The 16,853-nt window shown below is 38.8% G+C and overlaps 1 protein-coding gene across 1 annotated transcript in view; it reads left to right on the top strand.

The window, feature by feature from the left end:
• MPDZ (multiple PDZ domain crumbs cell polarity complex component) overlaps positions 1–16,853 on the top strand; it is a 129,412-nt gene that overhangs the window by 38,202 nt on the left and 74,357 nt on the right. The window contains exons 10-16 of the mRNA XM_024211058.3: positions 390–478; positions 2,006–2,201; positions 3,606–3,695; positions 6,471–6,550; positions 8,375–8,521; positions 10,058–10,222; positions 14,551–14,739. Of these exons, the coding sequence (XP_024066826.1) occupies positions 390–478; positions 2,006–2,201; positions 3,606–3,695; positions 6,471–6,550; positions 8,375–8,521; positions 10,058–10,222; positions 14,551–14,739 (956 nt within the window). The remainder of the gene's footprint in view (positions 1–389; positions 479–2,005; positions 2,202–3,605; positions 3,696–6,470; positions 6,551–8,374; positions 8,522–10,057; positions 10,223–14,550; positions 14,740–16,853) is intronic.

Below are 16,853 nucleotides of genomic sequence, written 5' to 3'. Positions count from 1 at the left end.
ATAAACAAACCAGTGGATGTATACATGATGCATGATAAATTTCCTTGCCTTTTGGGGTTAGGTCAGACCTGTAGCAAGGGTTCTGTGGAGTTTTTATAGTCAGTTTTGTCAGTCATGGTTAGAATATTTGCTTACTGTAAAAGGTCTAGTCCTGCTTTCATGGAAGGAAATGGGGGTTTTGGATGGCTAAACACTTGGGATGAAAACACTGATAATTTTGTGAAAAGAATAATGGATGTATTATAATTAAAATGTACACTTCCTTTATGGCATTTTCCTTACCTCACGTTGATACCACATTTTTTTTGAGGGGAGGGAGGAAGGAAATATTGTTACAGAATTTGGACAACCTTTGGTATTAAATATCTTTTTCTTTTTTAAAATCCCAGAACCTTCTGGTATTTTTGTGAAAAGCATTACAAAAGGCAGTGCTGTTGAACATGATGGTAGAATCCATATTGGAGATCAAATTATAGCCGTAAGTAAATACGGAGATAAGACTTATACAGCCAACTCGGAGTATGTGAAGTTATTTGCATGAGAAAATCCCTCCTATTACTGTGGGAGGGTTTTTGTTGTTGTTTTTGGTAGATATGCTAGTATCATTTTAGAATACTTATTCAAACAGATAAAGATTGGGTGTGAAATGACAGTTCATTTTGATTGAATATTTTGTCACACTATCTTTCCAGTCATGCTAGTCATATAAATAAGTGGGGATTTCCCCCCCTTGTTTGAAAGAAATCAATGACACTTTGTTTTCTTTTGGCAATAGAGAGTTCTTTATTTCTACAAAATGCTTGCTTGTTCAGTAGTTCCAAGCAGACCTAATAAAATATGCCACTACAGTTCTTTAGCAGCTCTGAGATGAAATAAAATCTTTTAAAAAATACTGATATTAAGGGTGAAAGGCTGGAAGGTTTTTTTAAACTTCTCTGAAGGTTCTTCATAAGATGTATTGTGCGGGGGGATTCAGAATACAAATGCAGGAATCGTTTTTGTCTAGAAGATGTCAGAACTGGCCTCTTAGCTATGGGCAAAGAAAGAGGAGAAGGAAAGTACCGTATGTGCATGCGCACATGCATACATACAGTTAAAATAACTGAGTATGAAGTATGTATATTCTGTAGATAAGACCATTACTAGGGTGAAGGGATATGATATCATTGGTAAGTTTTTGAAAGATAAAGATAGCAGAGAGGTAGAGGAATAGTTTTAGGTCTTGGGGGGAGGAGGAAGAGTGTATTACTAAGAGTTATGGAATGAATTTGAGAAAAGAAAACTTAGGCTTGTTAGACCGTAGAAGAGTTTCACAGTGACAGTTGTGTAGGCCCCATTGCTCAGCCCTTTAAAAACTGTGGACTAGACAAAAAACGTAATGTAATCCTTGATTGGCTGGGGAATTGGATTTGATGGCCTAGAGTAAAACATCTTTTCCATATCTAATTTCTGTGAAGCTTTGATAAATAGCGATTAAACAGGGAAGAGGTTTTAAAGTTTTAAATATTGCATATAATAGGAATATTTCTAGACGACTAAGAGATGCTTCCATTCTTTCCTTCTTATCTCCTGCCCATACCCAGTAATCACAGAGGACGTTTGTTCTTGACTTTTTTTTACATTCACTTTCCAGACCGTTGGGAGCCCTAGTGTAAACAAAGCTACTGGAGGCCTACCAGAATTTTAAGTGCTTTGCTATGTAACACTGCTCACAGTAGGTCTACACGATAAAGGGCTAAGAACACTGGTTGCAACCAGGAGTCTGCTTTCACCATTGCTATTATGGCGGTAGTAGTAGTGGGCTATTATAGGCACAGTGCCTGGTATAGATAAGGCCACAGTGGCATTGAGGTTTTTTTCCTCTGTCCCCCCTTGTTTTGTGCTCAGATTAAACAAGTAGTGCCCTTGGCATTTTATTTTGCCTTGGAGAAAAATGTGATTTATTTTTTTTGAATATTTTATCCGTGTAATGGCTTGCTGGTTAATAAGATGTTTAATCCTTCAGGTGGATGGAACAAATCTTCAGGGTTTTACCAACCAACAAGCAGTAGAGGTTTTGCGGCACACAGGACAAACAGTTCGACTCACTTTGATCAGAAGAGGGCTTAAGCAGGAAAATCACATTCAGCCCCATGAGGACTTCACTGCTGCTGTTGAAAAGGACTTAATTTTCCAAACTATGGATAATGGCACAGCCAAAGGTAATTAAAACTGGCTTTGCTGTAGGGTAGCCGGAAATATTTTTCTTCACAGGATATGAACTGGACGTGTTGAGCCTAGTTAATTCCTAGTATAACTCAACTGAGTTCAGTGCTGCTTCACGAGGGATGAATTCAGCCTGGTACATTTTAATCAGTGAATCAGTGGCATTATTCATGACATTTCTAAAGCAGATTTTGAAATCTGTGCACTAGTCTCTGCTAATTTGCCCTAAGGCTTTGGTCTTTCAAGTCCTTGCTTCATGTGAGGCAACGAGTGCAAAGTTGTGTCATGGCTCAAGTGTGAGTGAAGCTACATACAAGGACAAGTAGAGTTAGCAAAGACGTACCTTCTGCAGTGAGCAGAGGTAAATCTCAGGGGTATAAGGGCAGAGAGTATAAAAGGGGAGTGGTGTGTGGGGAGAGAATGGGCACATCCTGGACAATTGGTGTCTGTCTTGGACAGTGCTTCAGGTGTATTAGGTATACCCAGGTCAGAAGTCCCTGTGAAACGTAAGGCTTGCCAGTGGCTGAAATGCAGATTAGCAAGGTTTTAATGGAAGCACCTAACATTATATCATGTATTCACTTCTTGAGATGCATGTGTACTACCAGTAATTTGTTAATATTTTAGATGATACAATGCCCCTATCACATCGGCTCTGTATGCATGTAAAGAATTTTTAAAACGACTCATTTAATTCATTGATTATTGTCAACAGAAATAGATCCCAACTCACAAGTTAAACCATAATCATCCCCTTCATGCAAAATCTTGAGAGAATAGAAGCCCTTTACGCTGTGTCTTGTAGGTTAGCACTCCTCAGGCTCAGCTGAAGCCATAAAGAAAACAAATTGCATGGCCAAGGGCCTTCCTTTTTACTGCCCAGAGATTTCCAAACCTGGTGACTGCAGTTTAGCTAATCTCAATTTGCCATAGTGGCACATAAAGGGAGAAGCAGTCTATGAATTAGCCAGGGCCAAAAAGATATGTGACTTTATAGCTCAATGTCAGCTCCTTGACCAAAAAAAAAAAAAAAAAAAGAGTTCGTAGATGAATGTTAATGAGAGTTGCATGTCCTCAGTATCCAGCAATCATGTCCTTATACCTCCAAATAACAATAATGGATCTAGCAACTTATGGACATTCTTTCTTCTTTTATTGAAAACTTTTCATAAAAAACATTTAAAAGAAAACAAAACTTCTTTTTAAATGCACCACATCCTGCAACCATTTCTTTAACACTGCAGTAAAGAGCCAGATCCTACAAGGCATTGAGACCCTCTTTCTCCCCCTCACCCCCCGCGGTAGCTTGGTCATTTAGCACCTTACAGGATGGCATGGGAGAGATCTTGATGAGCATTAAAATGCATAGAATGACTGAGGATCTTCTTCTTCTTTTCCAGAACAGTGTGAAAGAGAGCAGGGATCTCCACCACTGCCGTGCAGTGCTGGTGTGGTACACATTGGAGAGGACAGTAAACAACAAGAATCAGGTCCTTAATATTCAATAGCATTTTTCCTGTGAAAATGCACTGGTATGTGCTTACATAAAAAGCAATCATTTTGTACAGGTTCCCCAGTGTTAACTGCAGTACATGTCTCAGATTATACAGGTGGACAATGGAAGTAACCAAACCCAGAAGAGAGTTTCCAAAATCTGGTTGTATGAAAGCAAGTATTGTCATTGGGTGTAATTGTATATACTTAAGACTAAGATGTACGTCTCAGCGTTTAAGGCAAAACATGAGGCAGTTTTGCTTTGGCAAATATCCTTTTAGTTTAGTAAACTAATTCCAGTTAGTGTTACTCATTAAATTCTTTATTTTTCATGTTAGGCATTTTCATTCCAATCTTCTGTGACCATCCAACACTTGTAATTCTTGTGATAGACTTCCCTGTGATATATCTCCTAAACTGCCTTTATTGTGGAGGTCTCTATTCTCTGATAGTGTTTGAAATTGAGACACTTCTTGCTCATTGGAACACTGTGACTTTCCTGTTCTCTTTCCTGAAATTCTTATTTTCTATCTTCCATTCCTCCTATCTCTTGAGCTGCTATGTCTCACTGATGTGCTATGGAAGGATATATTATCTAATACCATGCTCTTACAGTTTCTTGATTGGCATGTAACCATTCTGTACATTCCATATCTAGGAAGCAGCTGAAAAATACCATCACAACTAGGTCTCTAATTTAATTTACTACTTTTCTGAGTTCTCTGTAGGCTGCTTTCTGTCATTCTAGATAGATGATCAAATTTATTCATTTATTTATTTTTAAGAGGTTCCACTCAGATGCTTCGTTCCCAACTGAGTCTTCTGATCTTGGGAAAATATTTTCAAACATGAGTACCAGTGGACATCTAAAGAAATGGCCTTATTTTTATTTAAGTGCCTAATTATAGACTAGAGCTGGGATTTTTAAAGTAGCCTGAGGGAATTAGAGAACCATTTTCCATTGAAAGTTGATGAGAGTGAGAACCTAGCTCCGTTAGGCAACTAAAGCTGGGATTTTGACATGAGCCTGTCATTAGCACCCATGTTTGGAGAGTATGTTCTTAGTATTGTACTAACAATTCAATCTTTGTAGCTTTGATATCGTGGCTCTCGCTTGGTCACTCTAGGTTCTCATTGGTTTGTGTCAGTATCATCATGAGAATCCAACTCTCTATGTCTGTGTCTGTTAGCTCTTTTATCTAAACACTGTTGTTTCCCTTCCTAGAATTGAATCAATTTAAATGAGAAAAAATGAACAATAGAAAGCTGCTATTTCTTTGTAGTTTTCAGTTGCATATAAACTTTAGATCATGTTAGAGTGACTGGAGTTTACTGCCTTGTCTAGCACATGATTGTTTCTCACAGCATTCTCCTCTTTTGCCCCCTTCTTCTTTTCTAATAAAGCCTTTGTTGTTCCCATAACCTCTGATGTATGTGTTTTCTCTTTTTATGAAGAAAATTTGACTTAGGAATTTCATTCTTCCACTGCCCTCTAGGGACCACAGTTTCAAAAGCAGCCTCTAAATTTGTGCTTACAATTCTGAGGGCTTGAAAACTCAAATTCATGGGTGCGAATTGGGTACTTAGACTCTTGTCATGTAAGCTGCTCTACATGCGCACAGGTGCCCGCTCATAAGGAGCAGTTTGCAGTATCAGTGCCTTAGGTATGTAAACATCGAACTGGCTCTCACACACTGTGTGTGTGTGTGTGTGTGTGTGTGTGTGTGTGTGTGTGTGAGACTCAGACATTTGGGGCATGCTTATAACTTGTCCCTCCACATTTTGAGGTTGGATTGAGGCTACTTTTGAATATTTGGCCCCAGGAGTCATCCGTATGTCTTTTTCTGACCTATACTTCCAGCTTTTTGTTTGGACTTCATGTGTTTGGGAAAAACATATATTTAAAGCTTTATACTGTATCTTACTGGTACCAGTTTTCATTTTACATCAGCATGCAGTAGTATAATTTAGATATGCCTATGATATAATATGATTTTTTTTAAACTGAAAGTGTAAGTCAGTGTAATGGGTAAAAACAGCATTTAGAGCTACCACTGTTAGTCTTTTCCTCACAGTTCATAAAAATGGGCTATGTTATAAAAAGATAGAAGGTACTTGCAGTTTTTCCATTAATAGAAATGAGGATGGCACAGTAGAAGGTAACCAGAGAAACCCCCAGGGTCTTAGTTATTCAGGAAAGTCAAATAAGTTAGGACTGCATTCTTTGGAAGAGAGGAGTTGAAAGAAGCTTTTTGAAGCATACACAGCACTGAATGAAATAAGGCTTAGTAGGTGTTGAAGGCTATTTGGGCTAGTGTTAAATATAAAAAACAAAGAGACTCAAAAGTAAGCTAAAAAGATGTTTTTCTGAAGGAATTTTAGTATGAGCTCTTCACTCTACAAATGTGTAATGTTTGAAATATACTACTAAGGGCAGCAATAGAAACAAATAGTATAAGTACTGTAGTATTAAAAATAATTTCACAAGTATGTTATATAGACAAAATGTTTGTGTGCTGCAGGTGCAACTCTAAAGCTGTAATGGAGCAAACCATCTTTCCAACCCTTTTTTCCATGTTAAAATTGCAACTGTTCCTGTATGCTAAATCTAAAACTGGGGAGGAAACGCATGTTGCACTTTTAAATAATGTATGATAATATTTTCAATATTATGGAATACTGTACCAGTGTTGCCGCAGTCCAAGTACTTTACTCACTATAGAAATAAGATTGTCAGGTTTTCATTGTAGTAATCTCAATACAATTTCTAGGTTTCCAGCTAACTTCCACAGGAGAAGCAGTATTGCAGAATAAATGGCAGAGGATTATGGGTACAAATTATGAGATAGTGGTATGTAAACCCTAATTACTACTATTAAATGTTCTTTCTAGTGCTTACCTATAACGTTTACTGCATTCAATTTTGCATTTTAAACTACCGATTCACAAAATGTGTTGGTTTTTTTTCATTTTAAATGCTGACTGTAAAGATTTAATTTCTCCTAAATACATTTTTATGCAGTAAGCCAGACAAGCAAAAAATAAGCGCAGGTTTCTGAGCAAATTTATTATTTGCCGGAAAATGGATTTTTTGGGTGCTGAAACAATTCACAAATTTAGTGAATAATTTTGGCCAAATGCAAAAGAAAAATTCAGAAGTGTCAAAATGCGTTGATATTTTACAGTTCATTTCAAAACAGCATTTTGGAAATGAAACATCATTTCATTTTGAAAATATCGATTCAAATCAGCATTCCAGATGTTTTGTTCAACCCGAATAAAAGGTTTTCATGTTGGTAAGAAAAAATGAAAATATGCAGTTTTGATTCAAAATGAACCATATTTGTTTCAGATTTTTGATCAGCCACTGAACTGAACAATCAGTTATTCACTCAACTCTACTTAGGACCCTCCATCCACTCTGTGTAACGAGTGAATTGTTTTGATTGGTATAATGATCAAACTACTGTATGAGGCATTTATAATAAACAATGAAAACACTCAATGAAGGGATTGATTTTTCAAAATTGCATGCCCACAAGTATACACTCTAAAATGTGTGCTCTATTGCAATGTAACTTTTTATGTACAGTAACTGCATTTGTACAGGCTAAAGGGGTAATTTTGTGTGATAATGACCAGGGACTTATGTAACTGTCCATTAGTACAAGCAGTTACACTATTTGTATATGCAATTGTGAAAATAGTATGTACTGAATTTAGGTAGAAAGAGCCTCCCCTCTTGTGCACCCAGTGTAGGGGTAGCCAGAATTTCAGTTTCTGTGCTCAGGAAATTACGAAGACTTTTCTCCTCTGTACTCCCTGGAAATATGCAGCACCTCAAAGGAGTATGCAGGGCAGCGGGAGGTGGGGCCATGGCTCCAATCTCTCCACCCCCATTCGCTGACTAGTACAGCTGGCAATCTACAAATGTAGTAAATTTCATTTTACAGACATGTATGGCATCACACGTGTAGCCACTCTCTGCTTGAGAGCTCCAGTAGGGAAGTGTCTGTGTGGAACACCTAATTGTGAATCCATGTCTGTTGTGTAGAAGACCCGAGAGAGACAAGGTGGGTGAGGAAATATATTTTATTGGACTGGCTTTCAAGCTCCAAAGAGTTGTCCTTTGAGTCTGGGGAGAGCTCTGTGGAGCTCGAAAGCTTGTCTCTTCGTCAGCATAAATTGGTTCAATAAAAGATATTACCTCACCCGTCTTCTCTCTCTCTCTCTCTCTCTCTCTCTCTCTCTCTCATATCCTGGGACCAACACAGCTACAACAACACTGCAAGCATAGAAGACATTCCTTTTAAAAAAACTGTATTAGCCTTTGCAGCTGCATAATTTCTGCTGGATTGAGCCCTTTGATTTTAGCCTTCATTCCATTTGTTTGGACTTCCACCTGGACACCTTTCATCTATAGGGTAGTCTTTGCTACCAGCAGTTATAGTCCTCTAAGTAGAATGGGAAGTTACAGCTGGCTGCTTCCTTTCAACTTCTGTGGTGATTCCATCTTGTGTTTGATGTAAAACTAATGAGCAAAGATGCTCTTTCAAATGAGTGAACTTGTAGTTTAAAAGCAGAATATATCTGACAAGTCTAATATTTCCCTTCTGAAACTACTGTTTCTTTGTATGTGAATTTGACTGAAAAATAACTTTCTCAATCTTTTTAGGTGGCTGAAGTTAACAAATTTAGTGAAAGCAGCGGGTTAGGGATCAGCTTGGAAGCTGCAGTGGGACATCATTTCATCCGATCTGTTTTACCAGAAGGGCCAGTTGGACGATGTGGCAAGCTGTTCAGTGGAGATGAACTGCTGGAAGTAAGGGAGAATTACCACTTTAATTTGCTCCTTTATATAGCAAGGTTCTGAAAAGGTGGCCTAATTTCTCATGTAGCATCTCTTGTAACACACAATTCTTTAAATAAAATAAAATAATAAAAAAATGAGCAGCTGCTTTGTTGAATTTTCAAAGGTACAGTATGTAATGGCCCAGAAGCGTACAAAAATTCTGGATTTAGTCAAAACATAATTTTAAAATTTGGTTTTTACGAAGGCAAGAGAACAATAAGATTCATCGTAGTCTATACATAGTGCTACTGTTCCTACCTAGCTCTGCTAATATTGTTCAATCTTTACCTGCCGTATCTTTGCTTTTCCTTTCCTGGGGGGGCTCTCTCTCCAGAGAAGAGTCCCATTCAAGCTAAAACTTATGGTGGTTTATGATGTGAATATATGTTTTTTATGGAATGACCAAACTCATTACCCACTTTTGACTATTCAGTTTCAAGCTTATTTTGGATCTGAGCCTGTTCAATGAACTTTCGTAGAAGCAGGATTGGGTCCTATATTGATATATTTGTGCACAAATCAGAAAACCAAAGGAAGTGAAGAAAAGAAATTCTTTAATTGGCTGTACACTGATGCCGGGAGCTTGGGTAACAAACAAGAGGAATCAGAATTGCTCGTCTATGAGTATCAGTTCAATCTAGCTGGTATTACTGAAACCTGGTGGGATGATGTGCTAGACTAGAATATTAAAATCAATGGTTATAACCTATTTAGGAGGGACTGAGTAAACAAAAGGGGTTGGGGAGTGGCAATCTATGTCAAAAATGGCATTACCTGTTTCTGAGTCACTGACAACTCAGAAGAAAATGATTTTGAATGCTTATGGATCAGTGTTCTAAGAGATAAAGCACAAGATGGGGTACTAATTGAGTCTTGCGACAGACCACAAAATCACCCTAGGGAATAGGATGACTGGCTCCTTAGGGGCCTGCCTGTATAGGAAGAAAAGCTGTGTGATCATGGAGAACTTCAGTCTGAATGATGTATTAAAACATCCTTGCTATTTCTAAATATTATAGGTGAGTTTCCTAACTCAAGAAGAGTTGTGTCCAACATTGGGGGAAGGGAGAGAATTCTATATTAGACTTCATCCTCATGATAAAGAATTATTGATTACTTAACTATAAATTAGTAGTAGCTTAGGTACAAGTGGTCACGCACGTCTCTCTCTCTCTCTCTGCGCCTCCCTCACCCACTTCTCCCTGCTTGTTTGCTTTAAAAAGGGCCAGATTCACAACCCATTGGAACAATCTACCAAGTATTGTGGTGAGTTCTCCATCACTGGCAATTTTAAAATCACGATTGTATGCTTTTCTAAAAGAGAATCTCTAGTTCAACTGGAATTATTTCAGGAAAGTTTTGTGCCCTCTGTTATGTAGGAGGTCAGGCTAGATGATCAGAGTGGTCCTTTCTGGCCTTACAATCTGTAAATCCATGCTAACAAGTTTATTCTCATTTTTATTCTTTGTCATTCTACTGAATGTGCTTTGTTCTGTTTTTCCTCAGGTGAATGAAATATCTTTGCTTGGGGAAAATCACAAGGATGTGGTAAATATTTTAAAAGAGCTGCCTATCAAGGTTACAATGGTCTGCTGCCGTCCCATTGCTCCACCCGTCAGTCAGTCAGAGTTGGACAATCTGACCCTCTCCGAGATTCAGCTCACAGAAAAGGTACTACTGTTAATTTAAAAACAACACCTCATTTATTTATTGTTATTATAAAATATACCTTATTGTAAACCAACAAGATTTCCTGTAGAAAGATTTGAAAGACCATTATAGTTTTAAATTAGCGATGGAAAAGGACAAACTTTCCCTCAAACCATATACTAACTCACCAGCTCTGATTAACACAGAAGAAGAGATTGCCTTGCATCATGCCTAAGGTTAAGCTTTTGTTATGGGTGTTTTCAATAAAAGTCAGGGACAGGTCATGGGCAATAAACAAAAATTCACAGAAGCCCACGACCTGTCTGTGACTTTTACAAAAAAAATAGCCTGGGGGAAACTAACAGTCAGAGCGCTGCCAGGAGTTGACCTCCAGCAGCTGTTCCAATCCTGCCGCTGCTCCTGCCCCTGGTGGGGGTGTGGACCCAACCATGGCTGTTACTTCAATCGCTGGCTAGCTGCTCTGGCGGCCCTGAGGCCGGCCACCACAGAAGAAGTCATGGGAGGTCCCAGAAAGTCATGGAATCTGTAACCTCCATGACAGAATCGTACCCTTAATCGTGCCCTAAGAGAAACTGACATAATCTCCATTTGATCCCTGGTGAAGGAAAATTCCAGAGTCAAGGTCTGAGAAACTCCATAGCAAGGATTTCTTAGTGAATTTGTAAATTCGGGGGTTGTACCCTATGACTGGAGAATTGCTAGTATAGAACCTATTTTTAAGAAAGTGGGGAAAGATCCATCGAACTACAGGGCTTTTAGTTTGATCTCAGTTGTATGCAAGGTCTTGGAACAAAAGAAAGTAGTTAAGGCCATAGATGTAAGTAGTAATTATGGCGTGGTTTTAGAAAAGGCAGATCTCCTTCTTTGAGAAGATAACTTATTTTTAGACAAAGGAAATGCAGTAGATCTAATCTGCCTGACTTTCAGTAAGGTATTTGATTTGGTTCCACATGTGAAATTATTAGTTAAATTGGAGAAGATGGGGATTAATATGAGAATCGAAAGGTAGATAAGGAACTGGTTAAAGGAGAGACTACAGTGGGTCATATTGAAAGGTGAACTGTCAGGCTGAAGGGAGTTAACTAGTGGAGTTCCTCTGGGATTGGTCTTGGGGCCAATCTTATTTAACATTCTCATTCATGACCTTGGCACAAAAGGTGGGAGTGTGCTAATAAAATTCATGGATGACCCAAAGTTGGAGGTATTGCCAATATGGAGGACGACCGAAATATCATACAAGATCTGGAGGACTTTAAAAACTGGAGTAATAGAACTGGGATAAAATTTAATAGTGCTAAGTGCAAGGTCATGCACTTAGGGACTAACAACAAGAATTTTTGCTATAAGCTGGGGATGTATCAGTTGAAAGTGATTGAAGAGGAGGAAGACCTGGATGTATTGGTCAATCACAGGGTGGCCATGAAATAGGCTAATGCCATTTTAGGATGAATCAGGCAAGATATTTCCAATAGAGACAGGGAGGTGGTAGTACCATTATACAAGGCACTGATGAGACCTCATCTGGAAAACTGTGTGCAATTCTGGCCTCCCATGTTTAAGAAAGATGAATTCAAACTGGAAACAGGTGAAGAGAAGGGCCACTAGGATGATCAGAGTAATGGAAAACTTCGCTTATGAGAGGAACTTGGCTTGTTTAACCTAATCAATTGAAGGCTGAGGGGAGATGTGATTGCTCTCTTTAAATATATCAGAGAGATAAATACCAATGAGGGAGAGGAGTTATTTTAGTTAAGCACCAATGTTGACACAAAAACAAATGGATATAAACTGTATGTCAACAAGTTTAGGCTTGAAATTAAAGATTTCTAGCCATCACAGGAGTGAAGTTTTGGAACAGTTATCCCGGGAAGTAGTGGGAGCAAAAAACCGAACTGACTTCAAGACTGAGCTTAATACACTTATGGAAGGGATGTTATGATGAGATTACCTACATTGGCATGTGGCCCCTCTGCAACTGCTAGTACCAAATATTTCCAATGTCCAGAGATAGGGCACTAGATGAGGAGGGCTCTGAGTTACTACAGAGAAATCTTTCCCAGATGTCTGGCTGGTGTGTCTTGCCCACATGCACAATGTCTAACTGATTGTCATATTTGGGGTTGGGAAGAAAGTTTTCCCCAAGTCAGAATGGCAGAGACCTTGGGGGCTTTTCACCTTCCTCTGGAGCATGGGTATGGGTCACTTGCTGGTTTAAACAAGAGTAAATGGTGGATTCTCTGTAATTTGAAGTCTTTAAATCAAGATTTGAGAACTTCAGTAACTCAGCCAGTGGTTAGGGATCTATTACAGAAGGGAATGAGTGAGGTTCTGTCCTCTGCAATGTGCTGGAGGTCAGACTAGATGATCATGATGTCCCTTCTGACCTTAAAGTCTATGAGAATACATGCCATGCAAATGGGCATACATAATACGGTAAATGAGCATAGCTATGTTAAAATGTGAATGTGGTGTTCATAAACTCAAAGCTATGTGCAGACAGGCCTTCTAAACATGGAGAAATGTCCTCCATATTATTATTAATAATAACTAGCAGCAGGACTTTTTATCAGGAGATCTCCAAGCACTTTATGAAAGTGGTCAGTATCCCCATTTTACAGATGGGGAAATTGAGGCACAGGGAGGTCAAGTGACTGATTTGCCCATGGTCACTCAGAAGGCCAGTGGCAGAGCCATAAAAAGAACCTCGGTCTCCCAAGTCCTAGTCCAGTGCTCTGTCTACTAGGTTACACTGAAAATTAATCCAGGCAATATCTGGAATAACTATACTCCTGGTCCTGTATAGATCATGTTTTGACACTGTAAGGAGCTCAGTTATTGCACATTTCTGAGTAATAGCGGAAAGTGGATCCTGGGCTGCATTACACAATGTTATCAGATTTGTAATATGACATCTCCAGATACTATTTGCACACACTCCATGAGGTCGATCTCTTTATCTGTTGGCTTCTTCAAGAATGTTCCTATCTCATAAATCTGTAGAGTGGCGACCTGGGCGTCACTCCATACCTTCGCAGAACACTATGCGATTACTGGGGGACTCTGCCTCCGATGCCATCTTCAGCTCCATAATACTGTCATCTATAACTGATCCGACTCCAAAGCCCCAGCCCTCCAGGAGGGATCCTGCTTGGGAGTCTCCTACAGTGGAGCTCCCACAGGGACACTACTTGAAGAAGTTACTCACCTGGTGCAGTAACGACGGTTCTTCACGATGTGTGTCCCTATGGGTGCTCCACAACCCACCCTCCTCCTCTCTACTACGGAGCTCTTGTCAATGACTCTGGGGTGGAGCAGGAACTGAGGGGGATTAGCTCTCGCACTGTCTAGCCTTGTGGCACAGCACGAGGAGGGACAGCGGATGTGTGGGCCTAACAGACACTGATCCCAAAGTTCTCCGATCAGCAGTGCAGGGATGCAGGCGCACCTACAGTGGAGCACCCATAGGGGGACACATCTCAAAGAACCCTTGTTACTGCACAGTGTAAGTAACTTCTTGTCAGTGCTCTCAATACTGCATCTGAATGCCTTGCTGCTGTTGAGATGCCATTGCATTTGGTATCATTCTTAGTCATACAACTGGTATTGCACATTATCGCCACATAAATGTGGCATCTCCTTTTGATTGTGTACATCACAGAGGTAGAATGTGGGTTAAGGCATAATTCATTACCTTAGAAACCATGTTTGTAAACTTTACCCACTTAGTATATCTGTATGTTGGAGTAGTGTATGGCGGTTTCTGTAGAGGGAGATTCACCATGAATTTTGAATTCTGTGCTTATATGGCATATGGAGCAAAGTTTGTCTCCTCACTGCTAAACATCTGTATTCCACTAAAGGAATGAATACTGTCAATACTATTAAATCTATTAGGGTGCAGGTTGCAGATGTGAACTGTACATTTGTCGAAGAGTCTGAGATGATAGATGTAGTATAAACGTGTAGATAGCTAGAGAGAACGATTAATTCTGCATGCAAGAATCCATTTGAATGCACAATACCCCATGTTGGAAGTGCAATTTCCTGTGGGATTGCATGTTTTAGGACAGGCATAGACCCTGTTCTTTAAAAGTATAACTTTGATATTAAAACACTTGAGCAATGATGTTTAATCCTTCTGTATTAGATTTATTATATACTTTTGTTTGTTACATTCCCTAGATACTCTGCACCATCAGATAAAATGAAATATAACCTTGAGCTTTTATCTCCATTTTGGTGTGCATCACTTGGTACTGGTAATTCATTAAATTTTACATGTGCCACATTAATATTATGGGGTTGGTGGGTTTTCTTTGTCTTTCCAGTCTCATGTAGACCTTGGTGAAGTCATTGCCTCCTCAGACACAGAGGGTACTGGCTTGGAAATGGCTGATGTAGGTCAGAATATTGACGAGGTGCAAGGATCTCCTTTGGCAATGTGGGAAACAGAAATACAACACGTTGAGCTGGAGAAAGGGAGCATGGGACTTGGCTTTAGCATATTAGACTACCAGGTAACATCTATATTCCTTATTTTAACAGAAGAAGGTAAAATATTTTGTATTGAATGTAGATCCCATCCATCTTATAAATATATATTTTATATGTGAGGTGAATGAAAACCAGACAATATTCTCATGTTAGAGTAACCCGGTAATAAAATTTTCATACTCCTCCTGGGTCTTACTCAGGCATCTCATTAACTATATTCTTCATTCCTCTTATTATATTAAGAGCACAGACTATCAATCCAGCCCAAATAAATAAATATTCACATAAAGGGCTAGGTTTTTAAAAGGCGCTGCTTCCTATTCTTTGAGTGCAATGAGTTGTGCACACAGTTCAATGTATTCAGGGGTTCTAACCAGATGATTTGCACCTTCAGTTAAGTACTGAGCGACACAAGTGTTCTGGTTTGCGTCCAGAGTTCAACTGCAGTTGAAAATTATGCTCACACTTCATTTCTTATGGATAGGCTAGAGGGTGGGTCTTTTGAAAAAACACCCCCACCGTATTTCTTTACATAGTGAGCAGTTAAGGAATATAATAGCATTACATTGTCTAATAATGGTTCCATATTCTGAATTCTGGAGATTATCAGATAAATGTACAGTTCTTGTGAACATTTTGATATTTACTATGAACATATTTCATATTTATTTCTATCAGTTCTTTGAGATTTCATGAAATTGATTTACTGTTCTCATGTATAATATGGAAAAGTCATTCATAATATTTATGCTTCTTTTCTCTCAGGAATATGAAGGATGAGCTAAATTTAAAGTATAGTTTATATTTGGAAGAAGTTTTGTCTTTATTTCTAGCAATTTTTCAGTTAATTCTTAATTTTGACTATAGTTACGGTTACATAAGCATGAGTTGTTTTCCCCTCCCATGCCCAATGAAAATGAGCGAGTGAGGGAGGGTGGGGCAGAGTGAGCAATGGAGGGAGGGGGGACTGGAGTGAGCGGGGTAGGGCCTAGGAGAAGGGGCAGGGCAAGGGTTTTCGGTTTTGTTCGGTCAGAAAGTTAGCAACCCTAATGTTGAATAATGGGATAACTGTAAGCAGATTCCTTGAAAGGAGAGAAGATAATCAGTGTGACAGGTAAAATGCAGTCCCATCTCAGATAATGCTCTTGGAGGAAGTTGTGAAGGCTGCTTCCCACTCAAGTAATGTCTCCAGAGAGATTACACTCTGTAAGACATTTATTATGTGGTATTGTTTACCACTCTCGCATGGATCTCTACCTTATTATGTCATACTAATTCCCATGGGTTGTCAGGGATCTTGTCATTTCTTCATATTAACTCTCAAGAGGCACTTGTTTCCATATTTTCAGTTGTACAATTTGTAGTGCTAAGCTAGCATCTTTTCCAATACTTAATATATTGGCATGGAAAGTTGCTACGGTATCTAAGTTAAAGTTGCTAAATGTGTTGATCTAGGTACCACTATGTAATTTAGGGTTTTAACCACTAAGCTTTTAGAATTAATAAAGCTTATACTGTATTATGTAATATCCTACTGTGCTTGCACAGCGGAATGAAAGTAACATATTGTGGGAAATTAACGTCTGATGTTTTAACTATGGTCCTTGTGAGATTCTGTGCAGTATTATGCAAATATATATAACTCCGATACTTTAGATTTTGTTATAGAGATTAAGTTCCTGTTCTTGGTCTTTGATTAATTACAGTATGTTTAATTAAAATGAGTGTGTCAGGGAGTGGGGGATTATATTTTTAAGTGTTAAAAGCAAACTTTACTCTTTTTATATTGCATTGTTTATAAAGTGCTTCATAAACTTACTTTACAATGGCATGTGTAAGTCTCTATTAAAATGTCTGTCTCATGTACGTATAAGGGCTCCTCTCTTATTATAAAGTCCCTTCATGACTGAGTGAGATCAAGTACTACGAGCTGCAAGAAGACTCTAAATAAACCCTTTGGTCCATCAGAGCCCAGATATGTTAACCTTCCAAGCTTTTATCCCCAGGCATTTGAACATGTGGAAGGTTGAGGGCTGGAGAGATGTTGTTACAGTGGAAGGTGTTTGTTTTAATTGCTGGCATGTAATTCTTTGTTACACTGGGAAGTGCAATCCATGATTCAGTAGCTTTACTGTAA

This window comes from Terrapene carolina, unplaced genomic scaffold (genome assembly GCF_002925995.2).
Source record: "Terrapene carolina triunguis isolate 2854851 unplaced genomic scaffold, T_m_triunguis-2.0 Scaffold113, whole genome shotgun sequence".
NCBI classification, from domain to species: domain Eukaryota; kingdom Metazoa; phylum Chordata; order Testudines; family Emydidae; genus Terrapene; species Terrapene triunguis.
The sequence above is the reverse complement of the archived record's forward strand: the minus strand, read 5'-3'. Positions and strand labels throughout refer to the sequence as shown.